Source organism: Aspergillus brunneoviolaceus (assembly GCF_003184695.1).
Source record: "Aspergillus brunneoviolaceus CBS 621.78 unplaced genomic scaffold BO95scaffold_63, whole genome shotgun sequence".
In the NCBI taxonomy this organism is placed as follows: domain Eukaryota; kingdom Fungi; phylum Ascomycota; class Eurotiomycetes; order Eurotiales; family Aspergillaceae; genus Aspergillus; species Aspergillus brunneoviolaceus.
In genome coordinates, this window is record NW_020290793.1 from 40100 (window position 1) to 52994 (window position 12895).

The following is a 12895-nucleotide window of genomic DNA, read 5'->3' on the forward strand; positions in this document are numbered from 1 at the left end:
ATAATTAAATAAAGTTTTAACAGACTATATAATTTTTTAGATAATAATATAATATCTGTATTAAATATAAATTTAAAAATTATAATATATACTATAATTATTATAATCTAAATAAATTTAAATATAAGCCTACAGTAATTACTGCTCTCTTTTATAATATTATTAAAAAATTAATAGACTAAATAAAATATATAATCAAAATCTAATATAATAATAATTAGGTTTTCTTTATTAGATTAAGCAAAGCTTCTTTTAGTTAATTTAAAAAATTAAAAAGACTTTTCTTTTTTTCTTTTTTTTTTCTTTCAGATTTGTATAAACTAAAATTAAAGAAAAAAATACTAGTATTAATTTTTTTCTATTTCTAATTTTTATTTATATAATAGTTAATTAGAGTTTAGCTATAACTGCAGTTGCTATTTTATAACTATTTTTATATTATTAAATACTAAGACTGATTTCTAGATTAGTTTTATATAGTCTTTTTATTTAATAAAATATTATAATTAGTTTTTCCGGTCTTTTATTATATACTATTTATTAAGAATTTTTTTAATTTTATATTCTTTTTTACCGTCGACTATTATAAATAGTAATTATAAATCTTTTTAATTTTATAATAATAATATATTATTAACCGTCGGATAAAATAGATTAATATAAAATATAGAATAAATATTCTTTAAAATATTAAATTATATAATATATAATTTTATTTTTTTTAAAATAGTATATTTTATATTTTTCTAATCTAGCTTCTTATTAGAATAGTTTATATAAATATTTTATAGATTTAACTATATTTAATTATTTTTCTAATATAATAAAGCAGCTTATTAAAATTAATTAATTTATTTTTTAATATTTTATTATATATAGATTATAGTACTCTAGACCTAATTTAAAATATTATATATTTTTTATATAATTATATTTTTTTATTAAATAAGGCTGGAAATAGTAATCTTTAGATTTATATTTTAAATTATTTTTTAACTATTTAAATTCAGCTTATAATTATAGCTTAAGAAAAACAGCAAGAATTCTATAGCTATATTTATATAATTATTAATTACCAGCTCTATTAGAAGTAGTAGATTAATCTAGTCTTTTTAATTATAATTTATATAAATTTTTAAATATATTTTAATAATATTATTAATATATTCGGTTGCTCTATCTGTTTAAAAATAATAAATTATAAATAATCTTTTAATAATTTCTAATAAATTATATACTTTTTTTTATATATAATTTATAAATTAGATATTCTAATCCGAGATTATAGTCTTTAAAAAATTATATTATCTAAAAACTATTTTAATTAAGATTTTAGCTATAGCTTAGACTATAATCTTTTTTATTATATAAAATATTATTTTTTTTATTAGTTTATTTATAATTATAAAAATATTTATATATAATTTATTCTTAAATAAATTAGTAATAAAATTTATTATTAGTTTTTACTAAAATTAGTCTGATATTAGCAGCGGCTTTAGTAATCTATTTTTTAATTTTTTTTATAGCTTTATATAATTACAGATATTATAGTTTTAAATATATTTTTTTATATTTTAAAATATATTAAGCCAGAAGTATACTCGGCTAAAAAAAATAGATTTATTTTTAGTCGGAATATTTTATAATAAAAGAATTATAGTTACTTTAAATAAGATTTATATAAAGCAGTTTATAATTAAAAATCTATTATCTTTTTTAAAAATATATCTAAACTTTTTTTATTAAATATTTACTTAAAAAAATCTTTAGTTTTAGCTAAGACAGAAATTTAAATATTTTTTTTATATAAGTTTTACTAGATTTTAATAATCTATATCTATTATTAAAATATAGATTCAACTATTTTTAAATTTATTTTCTAGCTCCGGCGGTTCTATAATAATTTATTAAATTTATTTTAAAAAATTTTTATCCGGTTTTTATAACTATACTGGCGCTGTAGTAAGTAAGCTAGTTTTAAATTTTAAATTTTTTTTAATATTTTATTAAAAATCTAGATTATATAGAATAATATTCTAGAATCTTATTTATTAAATATATTCTATTTTAATTATAAAAAAATATCTGCTTATTTATTTATTATTTTTTTTAGTAAACTAGCTTAAAGTTAAATCTGCTTAAAATTAAATTTTATTATATATATCTTTCTGTAAGTTTATATAGCTCTGAAAAATATTCTAAATTTTTATAGTTAATTATTATTATAAATTCTAATATTAAATATAATTTAGTATTTTATATTTTCAGATATTATATAATTACTAATAGTTTTTTATTATAAATCTTATAGTTATATTCAGCTGATATATTTTATTTTAAAAAATAAATATAAAAGTATAGTTTTCTATTTTTATCTATTTAAAAGAGTATTTTTTTTATATTATAATCCGAGAAGTCTGTCTTAACTATTATTATATATTTAAAATTAAAAAAACAAAAAATTAGTTTGGTTATAAAATTTTTTTTTAATATTCGAAAGCTTGTCTTATATTTTAAAATTTATTAAAAAAAACTAGTTTTTTCTTATTAAATTAATAAATAATTATATAATAGTTAAAAATCTAAAAATAAATTTATAGTAAAAGTTTATAAATTTTAAAACTTTAGACAGCTTTTACTAACTTAAAATTTTTTTATTAAAATAATTATCTTAATTTTTTTAAAATTTATTTTAATATCTTATTCTACATGTATAATAAATCCGAGATAAAAAGTTTTTTTTATTTAAATTTATATTTTTTAATATCTAAAAATAGACCGGCTTTCTTTAATTTTTATAATATTTTTTATATATATTTATAATATTTTTTAATATCTTTATTTATATAGATTAATATATTATTAATATAGACCAAGCAGAATTTATTAAAATATTTATATAGTATTTAATTAATATATTTTTAAAAAAATTTTAAAATATTTATTAGTTTAAAAAATATTACTAATTATTTATATAGCCTATACTGTATATAAAAAACTATTATCTATTTTTAGTCTTTTATAATACAGATTTTATAAAAAGTAGATAAAATATCTAGTTTAGTAAACTATTTAGTTTTTCTAATCTAATTTAAAAATTTATAGCTTAGAAAAAGTAGATAGCAGTTTTTCTTTATAATTATATCAAATATTTAGTAGTTTATACAGAATCTTAAATCTTTTTCTAGTTTTTATATAAAAAATATTTAAACTACTATTAAAAAATAGCTAATTTATATATAATTTTTTTAGTAGCTTAGTTAATTTAAATTATAGAATTATTACTTCTTTTTAAAATATATTATAAAATAGGTCCTACGGAACTTTTAGTTTTTTTTTATTCTAGTATATAAACTTAATTTTATAGTTAATATTCTTTCTCTAGTATAATAGTAGTTTTTTTATATTTTCTAATTAAAAAAAAGATAGAAAATCTTAATAATATTCAAAAAGTATTATATATAGATTAACTGTTTTTTTATTTAAAATACTTTCTATATATTAATAAGAAAAATAGTAAATATTTTTATATTCTTTTTAGATTTTTTCTGTAGATAATCTTTAAGTTTTATTTTTATAATTAGCTAAAATTTTAGATTTATATATTATAAATATAATAGATTTCTTAGTCTTATTCTAATTATATATAAAAATAATTATTCTTAGTCTGATTTTAGTATTTTATTATAATAAAATAGCCAGCTTTTTTCTAGAATTAAGTTATATCTAAAATTATCAGATATTATATAGAAGTATACTTTTTTTTATATAGAATTTTATATTTATTTTTACTTATATAATAGAGTAGATTAGTATTTTATTATTTAAGATTTTTTATACCGGCTTTAAATTAATACTAATAATTAATAGATTATTTATTTGAGTAAATATTTTATTTATAATATTATAAATCAGACATCCCGAATCAATAAGAATATAAATAATTATAATAAAATCTAAAATAGCCTCTATTAAAAAAAGATATATAATTATATATTTTTTTAAAAATTTTTTTTATTTTTTTTTAGTTTTGTCCAGAGATTTTTATTTAAATATATAATTTTATACTAGATTTTTTCTTTTTTAAAATTAAAATTCTTATTTAAAAAAACATATTATTTCTTTTATTACCGAAAAATAAATATAGCAGCGGCTATACTTATTAATTATATAATAAATTTAAAAAATATTAGTAAATAAGATATTTATTCTATTTATAATAAAAACAGTAATTTACTTTATATTTTTTTTATATTTTACTAAATATTATTTATTAGATCTATTTCTAAAAATTATTAATAGTTATATAAAAGTAATATCTTTTTTATTATACAGCAGCTATTTAAGTAGGTTTTTATTTTATTAGTTTAGAATTTAATTTATATCACGCTAGTATAGTTTTAATATAGCTTTTTTTAAAAAAAATATTCTATTTAGATTATAATTTATATAATATAATTAGTTGTAGTAGTCTTTATATATAAAGTTTTAAAAAATTCTAACTAATTTTTTAATAAATTTTTAGTTTATTATAGTATTTAGTATAATTTTTTTTATTTATCTAAATAATTATATTTTTCTGCTTGTAATAAAGCTTTATTAAAATTATTTAAAAAACTTTTTTAGTTTTATTCTTTTTTATTTTATTATATTTATTTAGTTTAGAGCTTTTTATTGTATATTAAAATTTCTAAATATTTTATTTATTATTATAAGTATATTTTTAAGTTATATTAACTTAGTATTTTAAAATTTAATTTAAAAAAATATCTGCTATACTACCTGTCCGCGAAGTTAATTATAAATATAAAAAACTTATTTCAGTCTGGTAAGATAGTAATTTCTATTAATTATAAATTTTATATATATATTTAATTTAAATAGTTTATAATTATATTTATTTTTTTTATTAAAGAATTCTATATTAAGATACCGAAAATAGAATTTATAATTTAGTTTATATAATTATTATAAAAGATTTCTTTCTAATTTATTATAAATAACAGAAGTTATATTATAATTCTATAATTTATTTATCTACTTTTTAAAAACTAGTTTTTATTTTACTATTTCTGTATAAAGACCGATTAGTTTTTATAAAAAAAGTTATATATTATTATATATAGCTATAAATATTATAATTAGCTGCAGTTTTTTCTAATTTATTTATTTTATTATTTTAATAATTTTTTTAGTTTTATTTTATTTTATTTATATATCTAGTCAGACTCTGTTTAGAATCTTTTTAAGCTATTTCTAATATTATAAAATAAATAGATTATACTAACTAAAATATACTTTAAAATAAGAAGAAATAGCTGGAGAACTATTTTATCTATTTATATAAAGTTTTTTATATATATACTAAGCTAGCGCTAGTTTAGTATGTAGCATGCGAGGTCTTAGATATCAACTGGTGCCTGAAGCTGAGCTCTATATCAGGGCCTTGGTCCCATAACATACAAAATATAATATAGACGGAGATAAATTAACAATAAAAAAAGTTTCAAAATTAGTATAGTTAGTAGTTTTAATATTAAAATACTTAATATTAATTTAGTCAATTTAAAACTAGAAATATTAGTTTCAAAATTAACTAAATTAATATAGTAGCTAATATAAAAAAGATATTAGTTTAGAAAATAGTATCAGCTTTAGTTTCTTTAAAAAATATTAAATACAGTAAAAATACTAATATAAATAAGTATTTAAAAAATATTACTATAAATTTAAATAGAAACTAATTAGTAGGATTAGAATTTAATTATATTTATAATTTATAATAAAACTAACTGCAGTAGGAATTCGCTCTAAAAAACTAATTATTAAATATTATAACTAAAAAATTAAAAAAAATAAAGATAAGTAATAGTAGAAGATATAATAATAGATAATAAATAAAAATTAAAAAATAATAATTAATAAGCAATTAATAAAAAAAGACTAAAAAAATAAAAAAATTAAGAAAAAGCTGGTGGAGCTGCAGATATTTATTTAAGTAAAATTAGTTTTAAATATTTTAATTAATTTAAGTATACTTTAATTAATAATTATTTAGTTAAGTTAATTTTTAGATAAATTAAGAATTCTAGTAATAAATATACTACTATTATTAGTTATAGTAAAGCCGACTGGAGCGAGATTTATAATAGATTATATATACTTATTATTTACTATCTATACAATTATATAATATACTAAAAATCGCCCAAGGCGGCGGGAGGGAAGCGAGCGGTTCATGGTGGCAGAAATCAGGGCTGCAATAATATTAATTTTTAATTTAACTAATTAATAAAAATAATAGTTTAACTAGCTAATTTTTTATAATAGTTTTTAAGATTCTTACTAGCTACTAGATTAGATTATTTTTTGATTTATAGATAAAATATAACTTAAAAAGCTATAAACAGCATTAAAAATAAATAAAAAATAAAAATATAAATTATATATATAATGTTAAAAAAAGCAGCTAATTAATTAAAATTAGAAGATTAAACAGATAAAACAGATAAAACAGATAAGACAAATAGAAGAGGTAGAATAGGTGTATTAGATCTGCACTGTGATATCTCCAGCCCATCGAATTAATAGAATTGAATATTTTTGTATGATTTTAACTATAAGAAAGAGCCTGTTCTCTCGTTCTACTGAGTTTCTTAATAATCAAGATATTCTAGCACAGACATTAATGTCTGTATAGAGGCAGTTTTGAGGGTGTGGTGGTGGTTGATGGGGTGACCGACTTGCTTACATGGCCGACTCGCTTATCAGTTATGTTACTGATTGTGTTACATGTTACAGTGGGCTACTTGTGCCAATTTACAATAACTCTAATTCTGCTGATAATACTATATATTAGCTTTTTAAAGCCCGCTTGGTCTCAGTAGAGTCATATAACTATAAGTTATATTAGGATTATTAGGGCTATTAGAATCTTAGAATATTTTAAACTAAAGATATTATTATATTAAGATTCTTTATTAGGAAATATTATATATAAATTTGATATTAGATCAGTCAGAAGAAAAAACAGTCTGTTAGACAGTAAGACTATAATACTATAGAAATACTATAGAAAACGGGGTTATTGCAAATTGGCACGAGTAGCTTGCCGTACTTCTGCTGTATCTACTATTTATCTGCCCCAATGCGCTACCTGAATATCTACCCAAGATGTGGGGAAGCAAGGCCATGGAGTGAACCTTTTCTTATATGTCCGCACACCTAGTCTCTCCAGCGGCCTGGATTATCTCATACTCAACTTCCATTAATTTCTCATCGACGGCAATATTATAGACTTGATTAAGCCTAACCACTAGAGTACTACTCCACGTTCGATATGTCCTTGACCACACTAATTTGACTACGAGGTACCCCCTCCATTCGAAGGCATAAGGACCCATGATACCATGACCTTCAACGATTCTACGCTATCTCGACCAGCGGTTTCCAACAACGCTGTGACAATGCCTCAGCAACCCTTGGCGTCTCAGAGAAAACCCAGGAAATTCCAACCCGAGCTTGTCGAAACCTCATCACGCAGCTCTAAGGAAGTTCGAACAAAAAGCCAAGCTACACAAGCCCAACTAGATGGCCGCAGGCGCTCAGATGGTTAGTACATGGAGCTGAATCCAGGGAGGACCCTATAGTACTTTATGATAACACAGAAGGACAAGATGCCGTACCCATTGATGCTATGCAAATGCCAAGGTGCGCAGGAATCGAACCAGAAGCGGATTCACACAAACCAAGCGAACAAAGATTAGAAGTTACGGCTAGGGTCGGCAGGCACTCCTCAATTGGGCCTACTGAAATAAAACCCAGTGAATTCGACGACGCGAAACATATAGGGCCTAGAAGATTCGCACCACAGCTCATGGAGACAGGCACACGCTCTTTTCGTCGAATGAAAACCTCTCATACAATTATTCAAGAAAGGAGCAACTCATTGGTACTGGGAGAGATTCCAACCCTCGTCACCGCGGTCGGCAATGATGCACATAATCACAGGCACGTGGCCCATGAATCTTGTTTCTCGTACATGAACTTGTGCCGGCGGCAACAGACGAGGAGGCACTCGTTCCGGATCCCTGACCTTCCTGCAATTCCTTCTAGTTGTAGCGAGACATCTGATACGTCTGATAATCCGTCGGCACCTGCATCGCCTGATAGAATGGAGAAAGACAACTCTGCCGATATTAAAACCCGAGGGAGCTCCGAGGACGAAAATACAGAATACCTTTCCGCCATCGCAGCTATCACAGTAGAGAAACAGCTTAAGGAACAAGCCCTAGCAGCTTTTCCAAACGAACAAGATCATCAGCCCGTCGATCACTTTGCTATTGATCGAGAAGAGGAAGAGTTCCTGAATAATGAACGTGCAACCTCTCACGTGGGAATCCCACCTCAATACACCTATCGACGAACATCATCTGCCGATCTTTCATGGGAGCTAGACTACATGCGCAGACATAAAGAAGAAGCCGAGATGAGTGATCGTGCAATGGCTCGAACCAGAGGGTCACCATTCTTATCACCGACTGATGTTACCTCGCTTGGATTCAGGAGGCCAGCGAGACACCATGATAATCGAGTTCGGGGTCGTGGTCTTGAACCAACCAGGAGCAATGCTACCCCGCCGATGCTCGGAGAGGATCTTATCTTTCCCCAAAGCCTGTCTCCAGAGTCAACAGTATGCGAGGGTAGCAATATTCAACACAACGTCACACGCAATAGACTTTGTTTTTTCTCTGGACTTTGGTATGGAAATCCTCATGCCAACAATAGGTCCAACAGTGGCGGTCTTTGGAAAGGCACTTGCAAAACTTCAAGTCCGCAAGAAATACAATCACCGCGTTGTTCAATTGCAGACCCAATTGCACAGACATACACATCTTCCACCCTTCAGCCGACCGATGTAAATCGCCCAACGGATAATAACCAGTTACTCCTGCCTACGCCTCACTATAAAATACAAGAAGACTTCCGTGATGAGTCTCTCGAAACGGAATTGCAAGACGGTTTGGTTACTCAGATATACAATTATCTTTCGCTTGGTTATCCCTGTGTTGCCCGATATTTTGACCACGAACTCAGCAGGATCTCTGGTATATCGGTGGCAGATTTGAGACAAGATGATCTGAACACAGATGCAAGGGGCCATGTCGGTGTTTCCGACAGTCCTTCGATAGGGGACGACATCTCAACACGTGCTTGCATGCGCTGGAAGGCTCTACAACTGTACATATTCGATTGGGCACGCGAGCGGCATCGTGTCGGATTTAATGACATGGATGGAGAACATGGAGCATGGGGCGTATGTGAACGCAAAGGAAGTTGGGCTGTTTGAAGCAATGCAGCAAATTTATACCAGGGCCCTCTGACCCGGTACGCACGACACAGACCTGAGCCTTCCGCTTATGTAACGGGACACGAACTGAGCTTAGGCTGATCTCCCGACTATGGTTGGTTGTGTGGCACCTTGTTCAGTTTGCGCCGCATTGAAGGGGTTCGTGACACGCATTTACTTAAAGCTTCATACACATGCAAAAGATGGGTAGAAGAAATTTTTTTTATATTTTGAAGGTAGGGCCGGAGCTCTATTGGTGGTTCCCATGTAGCCTATCAGACCGTGCCTTGGATGAGCGAGGGCTTTGATGCGACACGTTCATGCAGAACTTATTTTCCATCCGCGAATGGCCCCCGAAAGTCTTCTTTGGTTTGAAGTGGAAGTTTGTTGTCTGGAAAGCATGATTGCCGAGCCATGCGGTAGCGTAGAATGACCATTGTCGGCAACTTGCTTGTTGTTCTTCATTGGGCCGTGTCTGTAAGGAGGTGTTAACATGCTACCATACTCTCGTTCGTTGAGTATATTATTTACCTTGTGCTGGACCAATGTCACTTTCAGTAAGTTTGGCCGGAGGCACGAGGCTTGATCTAGGCGTTGCTTCATCGGCCAATCTGGCGCAATATCGATCGATTCTAGAAAGAGTCGGTGGAAATTCATGTATAGAAGATGGCGAGGAATGAGCCACAAGATTCAAACCTACAGTGCAAGTTCTCCAAGCAATGTTTCATGCCTAAATTGTTCCCGAATGTCAGGAACATTGCTCTTGGCGACATTGTTTCCCACGACCCCTGGTGCGTAGCAGTTGCTGCCGAGCCATCTCTTCTTCAAAGACAGTTCGAAACCACTTTGCTCGACGGAATTTTTCGCAAGCTCGCACATATCGACAGCACTGAATTTATATATCTGCGCGGCTACTGAGTATTCTTCGATCAGTGGTTCTTTGGTGAAAGCAAACTGCAAGGGGTCATCAGTAGACAAGGAGACATTGAGTCCCCTTTTGAAGAAATTGGCGCATGGATTCTTATCGTATGTGAGAAACAGTGCGTTGTTACTGAGAGGTGACATCGCGATCCCTATCTGATCAAGGTAGAAGAGATACTGAAGCAGAGGGACTTTCCTCAATAGTATTCCATGGCTAATACTATGGCAGCAGAGAAATCCGACAGCAAGATGATCCGGATCACCCGCTTCACCACAGTGTGGCCTTAACACGAATGTATTATAACCAAGCCCCTTGCGCCAAGTATTCAGAGACGCGATGTTGGCGAACATAAAGTAAATCCAGTAGCTGTATGGTGGATTCTGCTTCGTGTTCCACTCTCTCGGGATGGGATACTTTCGATATAGTCGTCGCTCGGCCTTACTTTCGTCATCGACACTATCGAATCCAACAACCCGCTGGAGGAAGATATGCAGTTTAGGGTGCGAAGCTGGGTCCTTGGTAACTTCGAATAGCGGCTTGAAGACATTCGTTATGACCTGCTCAAAATTTTGCATCATTCCACTTGATTTATAGACGTCGTAGAGACGAGGGACTTGTATTAGCCAGCGAACATTGGGGGAAAACAATTTGTTATCCACGACCCAAGCAGCGAGCTTGTCCCATTCTTCGATTGATCTCCCGTATATAGAGATGCGCCACTCCACCATCTGATACTTGCTTGATTCTAGATCGGAGATCACTTCTTTCGTTATTTCAGCTAAATAGCGTCCTTTGATGAAATTGTCCGTCTTCAAGAAGATTTCGCGTAAGCGAGATTCGCCCACAGGATTGTATTTGAGGTTGAATTTGTCGAACCGGTGGAATGAATCGGTATGTGCCTAATGGAGATGTTAGCGGTGGAGCAAAAATCATGGCAAAGTGAGTTTCCTACGTACGTGCATGTCCAGAGTGTCAATACTGAGGTCATAAGCTGTGAGATTAATGCTTTCAAATACTTCCCTTAGTGTCAAATGCTTCCCGTCCCTGAACAATACAACCTCATCTGGGGACTTTTTCATCTTGCTCTTGATGAAACGAAGGAGATGCTTCTGATTCATGCATGCGGAGTGGTGCACATGTGTATCGACTTTTCGAACATTATAGAAATCCCTATGAGGCACTTTCTTGCTGTCGGCGATTTCTTGGTACTCATTTAGAAGTGTATACAGTTGAAACTTCCCTTCTAGGTAGGAGAGTCGTTTGAAAGCAAAGCTTTTCGCAGGTCCGTCCGTCGATATATCAGTGACTGCATCAAGGTCCATGTAGAAATCTCTTAAGGAAGGGATTTTGACCACTGGTCGTCGCGAATGCCGGGCAGAATCGCCCTCATAAACCTGATATACACTATTCTCGTCCAACTCGAAGACCCAGTCAGATTCTCCAGGAAGGGGCAGGCAGTCAGCCATATCAAAATCCTCGCCCACATCTTCACCCATCTTTCTTCTTTTGTGGTCAGCACGTGGCCGATCGTGAATCTTCCCAAGGTCCTTGTCATCATCCCAGGCCGGTTCTGGGGGTGGAGGGTAGATTTGCCAATCCGGGCCATCCTTTGGATTGTTTTCAGGCCCTTGCAACGATAGATGCATATATCTGGCCCTTCGATCAAGCAGGCTCTTGATTTTACGACAAATGACATCCAAATCTGAGGCTATCACATTGGCGCCTGGCGAAATATGCATGATGCCTTGGACTGCGCCGAGCCCATCTCCCGGATTTCCTAGACTGCTTGTTCCTGACAAGGTGTGCTGCTCGCTGAAAGACTGAAAAATAGAAGGTGCTTCGGAAGCTCTCTGCTTTTCTGAGTCCTCATTTTCTGGGCTACCGAAAGGTATTTCGGTAGTGTCTGTGTTTGAAGCTGTTTGCCGAACAATAGGCGATGGCTGTTTTGCTATTGCGGGAATCGTAGATTGCATGGCATCTCTGGGAATATTCGCCGTGTCAACAAGATCCCTTTGGGTCAGAGGAGTCGGTACACAGGTAGTAGTTGGTGCAGCTCCCTTGGAGAGTTGATCGCCGTCGCCAACGTTTCGAGTGGCGAGCTGATGGTGCTGGTAAAAAAGCTTTGCTTCAGTATGGCTCATGGACTTCTCAAAGGCGTAGTCATATGTTGGCGTCTTGAGTTGTATGTCCCTTGGAAGAACATCTTCGGGTGTTTGTGGTGCGGACTCTGTAAGGTCTGGATTATTTAACCCAGCATTGGCAGTAACATGGAGGGGAAAGCCAGAGCCTGTCCCAAGAACGTGAGACAAAGTCTCCTCGTTTGATGAACCTAGAGGTGCGTTGGCATTAGAAATGGGCCTGGCAGCTTTATCTGAACTTGGAGAAGTCATTCTCGATCTTGTAGCCCACTTTGTTGTACACAGTTGTGCTGCTACAATCTTATAGAACTGGCTGTAATCAAGTTGCCCGATTAGTGAAATACTCTCCAGTTGGAATGGGCATCCAAGAACAAAAATTTATAGCCAGCCCGAAAGTGCTCACCGCACCTGCTCAGTACGTAAATCAGTACCTAATTATTATTAAGCAGACACCCGTGGGATTAGCCGACAAGTAATCAGTAA

At 29.9% G+C, this 12895-nt stretch overlaps 2 protein-coding genes across 2 annotated transcripts; one reads left to right on the forward strand and one right to left on the reverse strand.

The window, feature by feature from the left end:
• Positions 1–7705: 7705 nt before the first annotated feature.
• BO95DRAFT_370494 (uncharacterized protein) lies at positions 7706–9352 on the forward strand (the record flags this gene model as incomplete). The annotated part of the gene is made up of 1 exon (XM_025582916.1): positions 7706–9352. The coding sequence occupies one exon, from the start codon at positions 7706–7708 to the stop codon at positions 9350–9352; it is 1647 nt and encodes a 548-aa protein (XP_025439093.1).
• A 696-nt stretch (positions 9353–10048) lies between these two features.
• On the reverse strand, positions 10049–12664 carry BO95DRAFT_370483 (AMP deaminase; the record flags this gene model as incomplete). The annotated part of the gene is made up of 2 exons (XM_025582914.1): positions 10049–11173; positions 11231–12664. 2 exons carry the CDS (start codon positions 12662–12664, stop codon positions 10049–10051), a joined length of 2559 nt encoding a protein of 852 aa, XP_025439094.1.
• Positions 12665–12895: the final 231 nt, after the last annotated feature.